At 36.9% G+C, this 14256-nt stretch overlaps 1 protein-coding gene across 1 annotated transcript; it reads right to left on the bottom strand.

Annotated features, from left to right (window-relative positions):
* Positions 1-6996: 6996 nt before the first annotated feature.
* On the bottom strand, positions 6997-13910 carry gpr83 (G protein-coupled receptor 83). The gene is made up of 4 exons (XM_043238446.1): positions 13434-13910; positions 12776-12901; positions 12527-12660; positions 6997-11653 (listed from the first exon to the last, which is right to left on the bottom strand). Exons 1-4 carry the CDS (start codon positions 13749-13751, stop codon positions 11176-11178), a joined length of 1056 nt encoding a protein of 351 aa, XP_043094381.1. The 5' UTR covers positions 13752-13910; the 3' UTR covers positions 6997-11175.
* Between the last annotated feature and the right edge of the window lie 346 nt (positions 13911-14256).

Raw genomic sequence — 14256 nt, 5'->3', positions numbered from 1 at the left:
TATTTTAAAACCTAATGTACAAAATGTGCTAAAATGGCGTTTGTAGATGACTCGTGCCCACACTGGGGATCATGATCGGGAATGTTCTGCCGCGGGCCATCCCCCACGATAATCCAACCCCTCTCAGTGTAGTCCCATGGAGCTCCTAAGAGATGCTGCAGGTCTGTCCTGCAGGGGATCTAGTGTCTCTTTGCGTGCTCTAGAGGAGGATAACATGTTGATTGCAACTCGCCCGCCATCTCCTCCTGTGGAGTCACACATGGCTAAAATCACTGCATGTCATTCATATTCCAGGAGAGCTAAATCATGCAGCCAATGCTCTCTCACGACATGCTTACTCTTACTGGAGAATGGAGACTACATCCCCAGGCGGTCCAGCTCATTTGGATTTAGTTCAGCGAGCAAGGATATTTCTCTGTTCCCTAGTGAGCCTCTTTGCACAGACCCTGTGCAAGATCAGGTTTTGATGGTTGCACCATGTTGGACCACCCGATCTTGGTTTGCGGACCTCATGATTTTCGTTACAGCCTTGTCCTGGAAGATTCCCCTGAGGAAACCTTCCTTCTCAAGGGATGGGCACAATTTTATGCCCGCGGTGCAATCTGTGGAACCACGGTTAATTTCTGGGAAAGCATTACCTGATTGTCAGGTTCCTGAGTGGTATGAGGAGAATAAACCATCCTAGATCCAACCTCATCCCCCATGGTTCTCTTTGAACAGAGTCGTTTGATTTAGTCAAGCTAACATATCTCTTACATCAAGCGGATGGGGAATCTGCATGTATTCTCAGTCAATGACCCATGCCTAGAGTTTGGTCCGTCTGATTCCTATGTTACATTGAGACCTTTGGACTTGGCTTATGGTTATGTTTTGAGTCACTTTGTTCTGACACACTTGGCCTTTTCTTCTTAAGTTCAAAGGTGATTGGCTCCCAAGACGTTGTGACATCCATTCCTTCCTCTCAAGTTACACAAGTTAGACAAGGGCAAAAAGTTTTTATTTCATATCCACAATATTCACTTCTTCCCATTAGATGAAAATGTCTTCCAGGTCTCTTGTCTCTGTTGATATTCCTTTTTCACTGTTGATTCAGCCTATGTCCCTCCCTCAGTGATGACTGTACTCCAAAGGTTGATAAACTGCTGCATTTCCTCAATCGGCTGTCCTTGAACCATCGGGTGGAACTTGGTTTGTCTTTTATCTTCAATAAAAAAGCTCTGTGTTCAGGCTGACTGTCACTTAGCAAATACTCTCGTCTTGGTGGTAAAGATAATGTTTTTAATTAATGATCAGGAAATTGACTCTGAAGAAAACTGGTGAGGATAAACTAGAAATTTATCTATATCAGCCATAACCTTGAAAAACTCAATGAGAAGAAGGTTGGAAATAAGTAATATTTCCAAAAAAGTGGAGTGTTCCTTAAACAAAGCATTTAATTTAACATTTCAACTGAACCGCAAAAGATGTAGCTTTATTAAACAGATAATGTGAGCAAAGAGTAGCGGAGAAGTAAAGAAAATGCTAACGCTGAGTAAGCTGCATAGCAGGTAATGAATATGACAAAGGTATAATGACATCAAGACATATTTAGTGATTCGAACAGGCTTTAGCTACTCACTATAAATAAAAAAAGTCCCTTTAAGGCAAGTCATATCACTCAGCGGCCATCTTTGAAAGACCTCTCAAGCATACAAGTGCAGCTCCTATCTCTTCACCAATGAAACCTGACAACAACTGTATTGTAAATTGTTTATTTTGCTCAAATAGTATTATGAGCATATTATTCAGGCTATAGACCAGCAGTGCACATGTGCCATCTCAGGTGCTAGTCTCAGAATGTGTATCTGTTTCTATAGCACCAGGACGTCCACCTGCAGCTTCAGTGAAGAGCTGGCTGTACCAGTGGTGATTGGCTCTTTTCATACTGCTGACATACTGAGCATTGCCTTTTTCCCAATTCAATACTATATGAGTGGCATGTCTTAGGTATTTATAGTCTTTGGAATAGCTACTTATAACTTAACCAATTATACGTTTCCCATAACACCAGAGAGTCTTAAGCATATTGATGATAACCAAACGACTGCAGCAGTATGTTTCCAGTAACAAAGGAAAGCTGTTTCAACAGCATATTTGCTAAAACACAGCTAGCCTAACAACAGAATATTGCCAATGATCAACACAAAATCCTGGTAACGGTTCCAACGGTGACTAAATAGCTTTTAAGACAAGCTATGGCAAACAATGAGAAGACTGTAGGAACGTTTTTGCATTACCCACACTTTCATGTCTAATCTGCTTTGAAACAATTTCTGTTGTATGAAGTGCTACAAAAAAGTTAGCTTGAGGCCAAAGGTCATTGCAGGAATAGCAGACAGGTCCCTATATACCTCATTTCTGAATCACTGAGAATTCTCTACACTTCCTCTGTTTCAACCTTCAGAAGCAGCACAGTGCTTTTAATTCATTTGAATTGAAGTCACTGAGGAAATGACAAAATGTACATTGATCATTTTGTGTCACTGATGTCTCTTCTGTCATTACCCTTAGGTACATGGGTGTAGAATAAGCAGGGGACATTTCCATCCCCCAACTTTTAACAAAACATGAATAAGCAATTTTGTCAAGCTAGTGTGTTCACATGGAGGTTTTTCATGGGCGAGTGTGAATAAACATATATTTATATTAAAAAGAGATGATCTATACATGTTCTAACTTTTTATTCATGAGGCGATGTAAACATGGAGTGCTAAACACACTCACACAGTGTGTTTCATTCATACTCAAGGCAGTCTTATGCAAAATGTCCAATATGAATTTCATAGAGGTAATAAATTATAATGTACCAAGAAATCTCTAACATGAACAAAAACATTCAATTGTAGCTAAGCTAAAACCTGAAACGGTGTTAGGGTACATGGATTTGCTGACTACCTGAATAAAAACTTCCTGTTAAGTTATTCAACCCCATACTATCCAAGGTGCTTTCTTCCTCAGTCAAAAAGAAATCAAGGTTTTTGAGGAAAACATTTCAGGATTTTCTCCATGCAGTGGACTTTAATGAGAACTGATGGGTTGAAAGCCCAAACTGCAGTAATGCAGTAAATGCAGCTGTGAATGCTACACAATCTCTTTTATTGATCATTTTGAAGTTGAAGGAGGAGCCTCCTCTTTTTTTAAACAAAGAAAACAAACTAAGAACTAATCGCATTTCCAACTTGATTATGTAATGCGTGAGTATTTGTGGTTAAAAAGTAACTGATGTGAACTAGTCTTTTAAAAGAGCCACTGTTCTGTGTTCTGAGGTTCTTTACCTGTACCCACAATGGCAGGTGTGCTTCTTCCACCACTCTTCCACAGACAGATGGGAAGACAGTATACACACGATTGCTACAATATATGGGTCTTCATGTCCGGCAATAGATAAATCAATGCATGTATAATAATGCATGAATGCAGTGCTGATTGACGTCATTTTTTACAGTAGGATAATAATTTTTTTTTTAGCCTTACTCTTAAATGTGTTTGTAGAATTATATATATATAGTTCACTTCTAACCCCCGTCTCCCTACATTCAAAGGGAAGTCTGTTTGGTAATATTTGTACTATAACCCACAACAGAACAACAAAAAACCCCATGCTGATTTCTTTTTAGCACCCTCTCGACATCACTGCCGAATCACCCAAGCACCTGGACATCTCTTTTGTTTGCTTGTAACATAAAAGCCTTTGCGAGAAGCTACATCACTTTCACCATAATTATATATTTTTTTTTTCATATGTGTTGAATTCAGAATTTAGTAATTGCTTGTTTTTTATTATTTTGGGCATACGTTTAGACATCATACTACTGGTACTTATAATTATAGCCTAACCTTTGATGGTTTCACATCTCACGTGTTTCACATCAAATATTGTCTGTCTCATTTTTCTTTTTTATGCACCTGGTCTTTTTCATTTATTAATCTAATCAGTTTCCTGATTGGATGAAAGAGTTTGTTGAAATGCTATCCTTGACAAATGTATTAGTGACAAATGTGTTGTGATGTGTTTTGGTATAACTTATGAAAGGTTGTCTGTAGATTTGGGTTTGTGTTGTAAAGTGGGCTAGAGGTTTTTTGTTATATTCACTGAATAAGGATGTTTAAAAACGCATCCCCTGTCTACCATAATAAAACCAAAATAATATACATATATTTTTTATTTATTTTTATATATTTTTAATTTAGGCTCACTTTTAAATTAAATTATAATTATTATAATTTTAGAATAGTTATTGTTGCTCTCTTGTCCCATGTGCTCTGTGTTCCCTATAATTTCAGTTAATTGTCTTATCATGTTCAGCTATGTCTTGTTTATTAAGTATTTACTTTGTGTATTTAAGTCCTGTTGTTTCAGTTCAGTTTGTCCAATCTCGTCTATATTATGGGTTGTTTGGTTTTTCTGCCTGTCTGCCTACCTTCCCAAGGTATTATCATTTCCTTGTTAGTGAATGATTAAAGTCGTTGAAGTTATATTCTCGTCAAAAGCTCCTTCCCTAAACCACACCGTGACAATAATACTACATAAAAAATATTCTATGATATTCTAAGATCATATATCAGATCAACGTGTCATATGACACATTTGCTTTGATTATTTTTATATAATATCAGTTATGGGGAGAGTTGTAACACCACCATTTGCACCTATCAGGGATAAGCTAGGAGTCCTGTGTTAATTTCATTATTTAACCTATTCCCTGATCTTACAGAATGATAATCAAGGCTGTAAATAAATATATGCACCAAAAAATGTTTGGTGTAAGAATCCAATTTTTTGGAAAACTTTATATTGCTTAGTATTTAAACCATTGCAAATTAAATCTTATAACTTTCATTAGAATAAAAAGGTATATTCAAGCCATTATGCTAATACAGCTAACTAATCATTGGATGACTGGGGTGGGGTAAGTTGTAAAACAGTTTAGCATTCCATGGCCTAGAACTGAGAACTTTTATGTTGTCTATATGGAGCTTTTTTCACTTTTTTGGCAGTCAAAGGAAGTGTGAGTAAAATGTGCCCTACACACTTTCTGGATCTAAGCCTGGATCCTAGGGTTTAAAATATTTGGTTGACACCAATGGTTTGACATCACTGTCAACCTGATTGATAAAAAATCATTCATAGACAAAATCTCAAACAAAATTTAGTTTTTTGTTAGATCTGCATATCCATTATCTCTGTAAACTGGAGTTGAGTGTTCAGTAAGCATAAATGCTGTTAGGAAGGTTTGTTCTTTAAGTCTTTTTACACTCACATGCACACTCTACTGCCTCCAACAGAAAGTGTATTGGAGATGTTGTCATTATCTTGTATTGTTCTTTTAGATTGTTAAAAAACAACCTGCTTTTGAAGCAGACTAGTGGGGTAGATTGTAACAAAGGCAGTCCATGTATTTACCATAAACTTTTAAGGCTGTGGTATCCTTACAGAGGATTAACTGTTAACTCAAAAGGTGCAGTGCTTTCTGCAATTCGGTCAGACTGTTTTCGCAACTTGAATGCAAAAGATTGCTGTATTCACACCTGCCCAAAAACACTTACAGACAAGTGAGTACAAACAGGCGTGTCCTTACAGTATCTATACATTGTAACTAATAAGACAAATGAATGCATGTACATGGTAAATGTGTAGCACCTATGGAAAAGGTTGTATTATGTGGTAATAAACAATGCACATAATGTACTTTGTAAGTAAAGCTAACATTTGATTGAAAGTGCCTTGATGCCTTCTTTCCTTGAAATGTGTCTTGCAGTTTCATATGCAGACATCATTTCAGCATTTATTCTGCTCCATTTTCAGACACGCTTGTTCTGTGTAGTCATATTGGAACATGCTTGTTCTTAAGCTCTTGTTTGTTTTGGGATCATGCTTGTTCTTAGTTATAGTTGTATTATTGTCAGGGTTGGGTGAAGAGATTGAGGCGACATGCAGATATTATGAGCTTTTTATTCAACAAAAAATAAAACAAACAACAAAAATGACCCCATAGAGAAAAACAAGACTAGGCAAGGCAACGGTGAATATTTGAAGACAAACCCAGAACTGCAAAAACAAGGACTTTATAAAGGAAGCAAATGAGGAAGGTAACAAGGTACAACAGGTGGGGAAACTGAACCAATAATCAGGAATCAAGACAGGTGGGGTCAAGACAGTTGACATGAGAGCACATGGCACACAGAAAGCAAAAAAAAAAGTCATATGATCACACAAAACAAAAACATGAGCACATGGCCAGCAAAACAAAAATCACCGGCCATGTGCAAAACAAGACACGAAAACGCAGCCAGTGTGAGAGCATGCAACCAATGAAAAACACAAACTGCGTGCCTCACAGAACAAGACATAATATGAATGCACGCTGCCAATTGAAAAGGAACTGCATGCAACACCACAAGACAACGCACATGGACAGAGGAGCGTACATTCAAGTGAGCTCAATGAAATGAGGGTTAAAGAAAATTTGATTTCTACTGATTTTCCATGGTACTGATTTATATGGAATTGTTTAGTAGTCAGAATAGTATATGGGTTGAGAAGCCTAGAAGAAGCTGTATGGAAACAGGAGGCTGCATGGGCCATACTTCAGCTTACAGGAAAACAACTGGGAGACGTTGTTTTCTTTATTAGCCCGGATTAGGATAGTTGGGCTGGATGGGAAAGGAATAAAGGCCCGTTCACACCAAGCACGATAACTATAAAGATAACAATAAAAAATCAAACAAAAAATCAAAAACAAAAAAAAGGATCCCACTCTCGATTGAATCATGTCGTATAACCATTCTCATGAAATTCTTAAAAAAAAGCATGCCAAAAATTTTATTAACTTTTTTTGCATATGTATGATACAAGATTAAGTGCATATGATACGCAGCTACCCCACAACTCTAATCCTGCCCATAGCGTTTTCATTTTTTCATTTAGTACAAATAATCACACTGCATTCTCCAAGATCACTTGACACAACATATAAAAGCTTTTAATCATTTATTTAAATTACAACCACGCAGAAAATACAGGCTTTTTGTAATAATGATTCTAGAAATGATCAAAGTCTAATGCAGCTGGTTATCCATTTAAATCATTTGGACTTTTGCTACACATCCTTATACTTGCTTGTCTTTTTAATTAATACATGCAAGCAATGCTCTGTGAGATTTTTTTTTCAGCTGTTTTGGAAAATCCTTTCGAAGAAGAATTGGTGATAAATCACAAATAGGACACATATCACAACATAATGTATGCCAAAAAAAAAAAACATAGAAATTATAGAAGTTAAAAGCATGACATTTTCAAACGCATTAATCATCCTTGAAAAACATATAAACATATATAACATTAAATAGACAGGCACAGGGGGAACAGGCACAAGATTGACATTGTTAGCGTCACCACATAAATGAGCGCCACCAGTTTATCGTTTCATTTCAGACAGATAACATCTTCACAACTATAGAAATCACATAACATTTAAAGCTGCAAATAATTCCCACTGCAACTGGGAAATCAAGTTCAATCAAATCATTCTTGCAGAATTGTGATAATCCAGAAAGATGTTTAAATCTCACACACAGCGTGCTGTGGGCAAACAGTGTCCCACACACAGAGACGTCACACGGAGATCAAATAGCAACACAGAGGGATTTATCACATCGAAAATAACTGTGCAACAATACATTTGGTTCTTCTGTTCAATGTAAAAGCTTCTTTTTGCAGTAGTTGAAAGAAAAATACCCACTGACTGGGCAACAGTATCCTATAAGGATAATGCAATACAGCAGAAGTCACCTCTGTGTTACCTCTGTTAGACAGACAAATGGCATGATGTCTGGCTTGTTCTTCTAGACGCAATGGCACAGCTCAAAAGGCTTGACAAATCTCTTTTGGACTAAGTGTGCTTTTGGTTTATTTTTAGATTTTAAGACTGATGGATGTCAATAGATGCAAGCACAAGATTACTTGAACGCTGTTTTATTACAAACTTTTCCCAAAGCACAGCATCTGTCACAATGGCATAAAAAAGCATTACATTTAATATATATTTTTTTTTTTTTACACAAAATGGTGGCTGGTTGAATTCATTTAAACAAATTGTAATTTTTATCTTGTCGTGTCATCTATTTCTTTAGATTTTGATATGTGTGAGTATACCAGGGTTTGGATGAGGTCATTCTCCATCTTCTTAAATTTGCCTTTAGATTTCTAAAATCACAGTAATTGACCTGAAATTTCAGACAAACTTTGATATCTAGTTAAATGTTTATTTGGATATAATCATTTGTGCTACAACATGTTGCTCCTTTAAAACATGTATTACTTATGTGTATTATTTTATTTTGTGCTCTGAAAAATGCAACAGATTTATAAATTATGCAAACAATTAAGGTAATAGCAGTTTTGTTTTCTTTAATTTAATATGGTAATATATGATTACTTCTTATTTTCATAGTGTGAAAAAAAACCCACATAATAAATGAATACACTAAAATAATGACTCATGTTGCTAAGGCACCACATAATTGGTGCAGTTGCTGAGGTAATTCACGAAAAAATCTTTTTTTTTTTTAAGTGGCGCTATTATGTATTTTTCATGTAGTGTATGGCACAGTTCTAAGTGAATGAAAACATCCCCCAACGTTTTAAATTCGTTTTAATATCTCTAAAATGAAGTTGTCTCTAACGTTGTCTATCAAAAAGAAGAGTCGACTCTGACTCATTGAAACAAGTCCTTTTTAAAACGAGCCCCAAGTCGTTTTCACAATGAAGCGATTTTCACATTTAAAATATAAAATCATTCTTTGCCATTAGGTGCCGCTTGTGGAGCTTTAAAAGCTCACAAATACTGCTTCAAATAAAATCGACCTATCAACACAGATTAGCTTCACAAAAAGGAGGGCTTAGAAAAAATGGATCATCTTTTGGGAGTCCTTGAACAAATAAGGTAAAAATAAATGCATATTACAAGAAAATGACAGTGTTTTTTGACGTTGCATGCACATCAACCTGTTGTAGGGGACTCCCAAAACCAAAACTTGAACTGTTACCCTATAATAACCCATAATAGGGGCACTTTAATTTAGGAAATAATTCTAAGATTCAGAACAGAAACTGAAGTAAAGTGATGTCATGCACAAAGCACAACACTTGCATGTTTAAAATGCATAAGATAAGAGAATATTTAGAACTGCTTAATGGAGCCAAAGCAAGTACTAAAATCAATTAAGAAATGTAGTAATCAGAAGACTACATTTCTGACTCAGTCAGAATACTAGGTATTAGGTAGTACATCCTACAATTGTATCACACCATCTGCAAATCATTTCCCCTATTTTACCCAAGATGGAATAGCAAGTAAGCAGTAAGTAAGCAAGTAGTCATTTTCTAAATGTTGCTCCAGATGCCTGCCTGTGCTATTTGTATGCAAGTAGCAATTTAACAGGCAATTGTAGCCAAAGCATCTTAAATTGCACATTATAGTGACCGTCTCCTGTGGCTGCTCCAGGCTTAAGGGCCCTGCTGAAGGTCACAATATCTGTGGTAACTGAGCCAGTTACCTTCCGATTACCAACCATGTTACTGTAGCTGCATCACGTCAGTAAAGTACAGTACATTAACACCTGGTCCGCGTAGATAAACAACTTGATGAACAGGTTTTGTTTATGCGGGGCTGCTTTATCTTTTACATACTCTTTGCACATAAGATGAGCCAAATGTTTTTTGCACAGTTTCAAGACTTGATCCGTTGCATGTCATAAACCAGTGGCAATAATTAGCACTGTCAGATAAAGGCTAGTGGTCAAAATGGCTTCAAAATCACAGTTATTATGTGTGGGGGATAAATTCATATCTACTTGGTGAACATAATGAACATGAGCTCAAACCTGAGACCTGGCCACCCAATTAATTTGCAGTCTGTACTAAATCTTCTAGCAGTATATATAAAAGAGCCCAGATTGGTTGGTCCAGAACAGAGCATTCTGCAGGAGCTGTTAAGCTTTTTATATGAAACATTTTACCTCTATAACAGCCCCCCAAAAAACTTTTACCAGCTGCTATTACCAGCTGCTCACTGAGAGAGAAATATTTAGAGGGATACAAGTGCATGAAATAGCAATTCATTTAGCTATATTCATATTTTACCATCTAAAAGTAATGTAAACATTATTGATAAATTGTAACAATATCCATACATTTAATACAGTGCTGCCTGAGAATTACTCATGCATGGAGATAAATTAATGAAATATGGCTAACGTGTTAGAAAAAACACATTCATAAATAAACAAATAAATACACCCTGATATGAAATCATTCTAGTGCAAAGAAGGTGAATATAGTTAAATAACAGGCTAGCTGTTACATTGAGCTATCATAAATCAGCCCGAAGATCTCATTCAGTAGTTTCCAACCTGAAAACAAAATGAACATCTTCTATATTCACTCACTTTTATATGATTCTGTTTGTGATGTTGTGCTATTAAAACGCCTCTTCAAAGGCAGGAGCATACTACATAATTTTAGCCCCAATTTGCAGTCTGTATGAGTCAAAGCTTGCTGCCAGATATTATACACAATCTGCTGATTTTGGGCAGCCGTATTTGGCAGATTTCACAGAAAATCATATAGCATATGACAGGCAGAGATGTATCTTTTTTTTAAAGCTTCAGACTATAATTGCAAGTATAAAACAAGTTTGATATTCCAAGCTGATTTCAGAACACATATTGTTTTCACTTGTCATACGTTTCCAAGCAATAAGGAACACATTACTATAAGACTACCATTATTAATATTTTTGTTCAGAATGACTGAATGATTTTAAAAGCCATGTAGTGTGTTCCACTATGTGTTTTTTTCTTGAAAAAAAGAGCATAGTTTCTATTTAACATCTTATACCTTCTATATTATTTTCACCATGCCCATGAAAATCTGTCTTTTTCAAAGGACATGGGTTTATGTGTAATTTTCACTAAGATGGAGAGGACTAAATGTGAGCTGTGGGTGGCATAAGTATGAGAAATAACTAGGATTAGATGGATAATCCGCTACAGTACTTTCATATGAGAATATGCATTTATGAAACAAAGGTATATTAAAATAAAAATCAGAACGGCAAAATCTTGAGTGCTTCCTTAGGATTGCTGGATGGCATTGCCCTTGGCTATACGGCCAATTAGAGGCAGGGCTCTTAGTTCGGCGCGAAAGCTGTGATTGAGCCAGCAGTATATAAAGGGGTTGTAGCAGGTGGAGCTCATGGCCAGCCAGTGAAAGCTGAAGTACAGGGCATTGTTAGCCTGGATCACTTTACTTGACAGCAGCACAACGTAACAGTTTAGAGGAAACCAACATACTGCAAACACGGCCACCACCGCGATTAGCATTTTCAAAGTGGTCTTCTTCCTCCTGCGATGAGCGGCCGACTGGGCCAGCGTGACATCACCGACAGCGTTCTGGAACCAGACCTTCTTGGCCACCACAAGGTACGATAAGGAGATAATGGCTAACGGCAATACGTAGAGCAGGACGAAGGTGGCAAGATCCAGATACTTCCAGAAGAGATCGGAGGGATGAGGAAAGCTGGGCAGACATACCATCCGTACTCTGTTATTGCTAAAAGAGACAAGAAGAGACATCTTGTAACATCACACTGTGGTTCAAGTGTTTGGTCATGGAAAAAATGTACATTTGCTGAAACTTTTCTCTCTTTTAGGATTTGCATGATAATTTAGTTTTTCTCCAATGGAACAGACTTTAGGATTATGTCACTTGATTCTCAACAATGGATTCTTTGAGACTCTAAACATCACAATAATCAACATGACTGCAGTCCTTTAATTAAAGTCTCGTGAAATAAACGACTATGTTTCTAACACACAAATTTATCAGAAAGGTGTTTTGACCTCAGGCAAAAATAACACATATTAACACTTCCCCCAGTGAAAAGTGGAGAGTTGTTAGGATTACTTTATGGATTATTGTGATGTTTTGAATCACCTTGGACTTTTATCCTGACAGCACCCATTCACTGCAGATGATCCATTTCCCATAATACTACATTTGTATTGAAGAAAAAAATAGCCTGAATGTAAGTATGTTTTCAGCCAATTTTCATTTCTGGGTGTAAAAGCCTAAAATTCTGTTTTTTAAATGTCATTTTTAATTTAACTGCATTTTAAGGTCACAGAAAGTACAGCTGGGGCAACATATTGAATACGATGGGTATAGACTAGACAAAAATTATCTCACTGAAGTATATCTCCCTCTCTATTCACGCCTGACTGCAAACACTTCCAATGGCTGGAAGTCATCATTGCATGAATGCTGCTTTTTTAACAAATTATAATGTAGGTTTCCTGTCCCCCTGTACTGAGAACAAAATGTACTCAAGTTTGCTGCAACAGTCATTATTCGCATCCATTTAAATTGTCACAATATTTATCCATTTTGCTTTATCAGCAATAAAAAATTGAATAAAAGACATACATGAATTCAAAGCGCAACAGTTTCTGGTAGATGGCATGAGGTAGAGAGAAGCAGGACCCCATGACCCAGATTACACCAATCCAGGCTATGCCCTGAAGCCGAGACATCCTCTGTTTCATTGGATGCATCACCACCTGACGGACAACAATAATCACCCATCGTGACTGAGAGTGAAAAGCTATTCACTCAAAATATTTTATTATTATTATTTACAAATGGTTGCATGCATCTGTTTGTAAGAACACTTACCTGGTGTCTATCAATAGCAATAGCAACCAGTGTAAGAACAGAAACATGAACTGAACAATACTGTGCGAAGCGGCTGACATGGCACATTGCCTTCCCAAACACCCATGTACTGTAAACAAACCGAACCTGAAGAACACATATACAACAGAGCGGCCTTGAATCAAGTGGCATGTAAGAATTAAATGCAAGCTCATCCCTATATACTCACATAAAGATGAATCATGCACCTTTGATGTCAAATGTCATCGGCAAACAATCAAGGGCAATGATAGAGATAATGTACAAGTTGAAGATGTATTCGTGATGGATATTATGTATTCAATGTCCTTTTTTATCGTTATTACCATGACTAGTCCACAAATGGCATAAAAATCAAGTTTAAAAACAGCTATTAAAATACTTGAACCATGCGTGAGTGTACAACAAATCTAATCATTATTTATAAAATGCATTTTTTTATATCAAGAATTTTATTTAGGCACAGATAACACATTTATCACTGACTTCTTCAATAACGTTTAATGTATTTTATACATTTATAATAAATGAAGATGCCCAACGACAAAATCGTCTGCATTTTGAATGGCATAAAAGCAACAAGTAAAACTATATAAATCATTTTAAATATATTTAGGTAAACAAGCGAAGCTGTACTTACCAGAGTAAAAGGTGTGTTGAGGAGAGTGATAAGAATGTCAGCAATGGCTAAGTTCATGATGAACAAACTTGTCACCGAGTGCATCCGTTTATTCTTAATAACAACGTGACAAACCACCACGTTTCCGAAGAGCGAGATGATGATGATAACGGAATACGCGACGACGAGCAGGGCTCTGATGGTCGGTCTGTGGGATTCTGACTCGTAGTTCGATCCTCTGTCGTACATCGAGTCCAAAGAGAAATTAAAATACATGGAGAAATTCTGCAAGATAAAGAACTGCGAGAAAAAATCCACGGAGGAGTTTGTGAATGTCATCGTAACGAGGCTGCGGTATAAACAGAGCGCAGTTCTGCTCCACTTTTTGGACAGTTTGGTGGCGTTTGAGCTGGAGAGCAGCGTCGAGTCAGACGCTTTGGACGATAGCCACAGTTATTAGTGATTCGTCTCAACCCCTGGAGTGATCATAATCGCAGGCTTCTCTCTAAGCATTGCCACCTCTCTCTCTCTCTCTCTCTCTCTCTCTCTCTCTCTCTCTCTCTCTCTCTCTCTCTCTCTCCTACACACACACACACACGCGCGCGCGCGCACACGCACAATAAAAATCCACGCTGCGCGGAACAGCACTAGTTATTAGCTAAATGTTTTTTTCTTTTAATTGAGGCACTTAATAATCAATAAGCAGCAATGTCTGGTCTGCTATCATCGGAGAGCAAAGCAGCGTTGTGCAATAACGGGTGACTAATTATGCAGCGTATAATATATGAATATGAATATGAATCCACGTTCTTACTGCTCTCTTTCCCTTGTGTATATTTTCATG

Source organism: Puntigrus tetrazona, chromosome 5, assembly GCF_018831695.1.
Source record: "Puntigrus tetrazona isolate hp1 chromosome 5, ASM1883169v1, whole genome shotgun sequence".
Taxonomy (NCBI): domain Eukaryota; kingdom Metazoa; phylum Chordata; class Actinopteri; order Cypriniformes; family Cyprinidae; genus Puntigrus; species Puntigrus tetrazona.
This window is presented reverse-complemented; position numbering and strand designations above follow the sequence as displayed.

What these genes read in the sequence shown, in the direction of transcription:
- gpr83 (XM_043238446.1), bottom strand. Translation starts at nt 13,751, where the DNA reads ATGACATTCACAAACTCCTCCGTGGATTTTTTCTCGCAGTTCTTTATC. An exon ending in TTGCTATTGATAGACACCAG is followed by an intron (nt 12,661 to 12,775) that starts GTAAGTGTTCTT and finishes GTTGTCCGTCAG; the next exon opens with GTGGTGATGCATCCAATGAA. An exon ending in CTGTTGCGCTTTGAATTCAT is followed by an intron (nt 11,654 to 12,526) that starts GTATGTCTTTTA and finishes TGTCTCTTTTAG; the next exon opens with CAATAACAGAGTACGGATGG.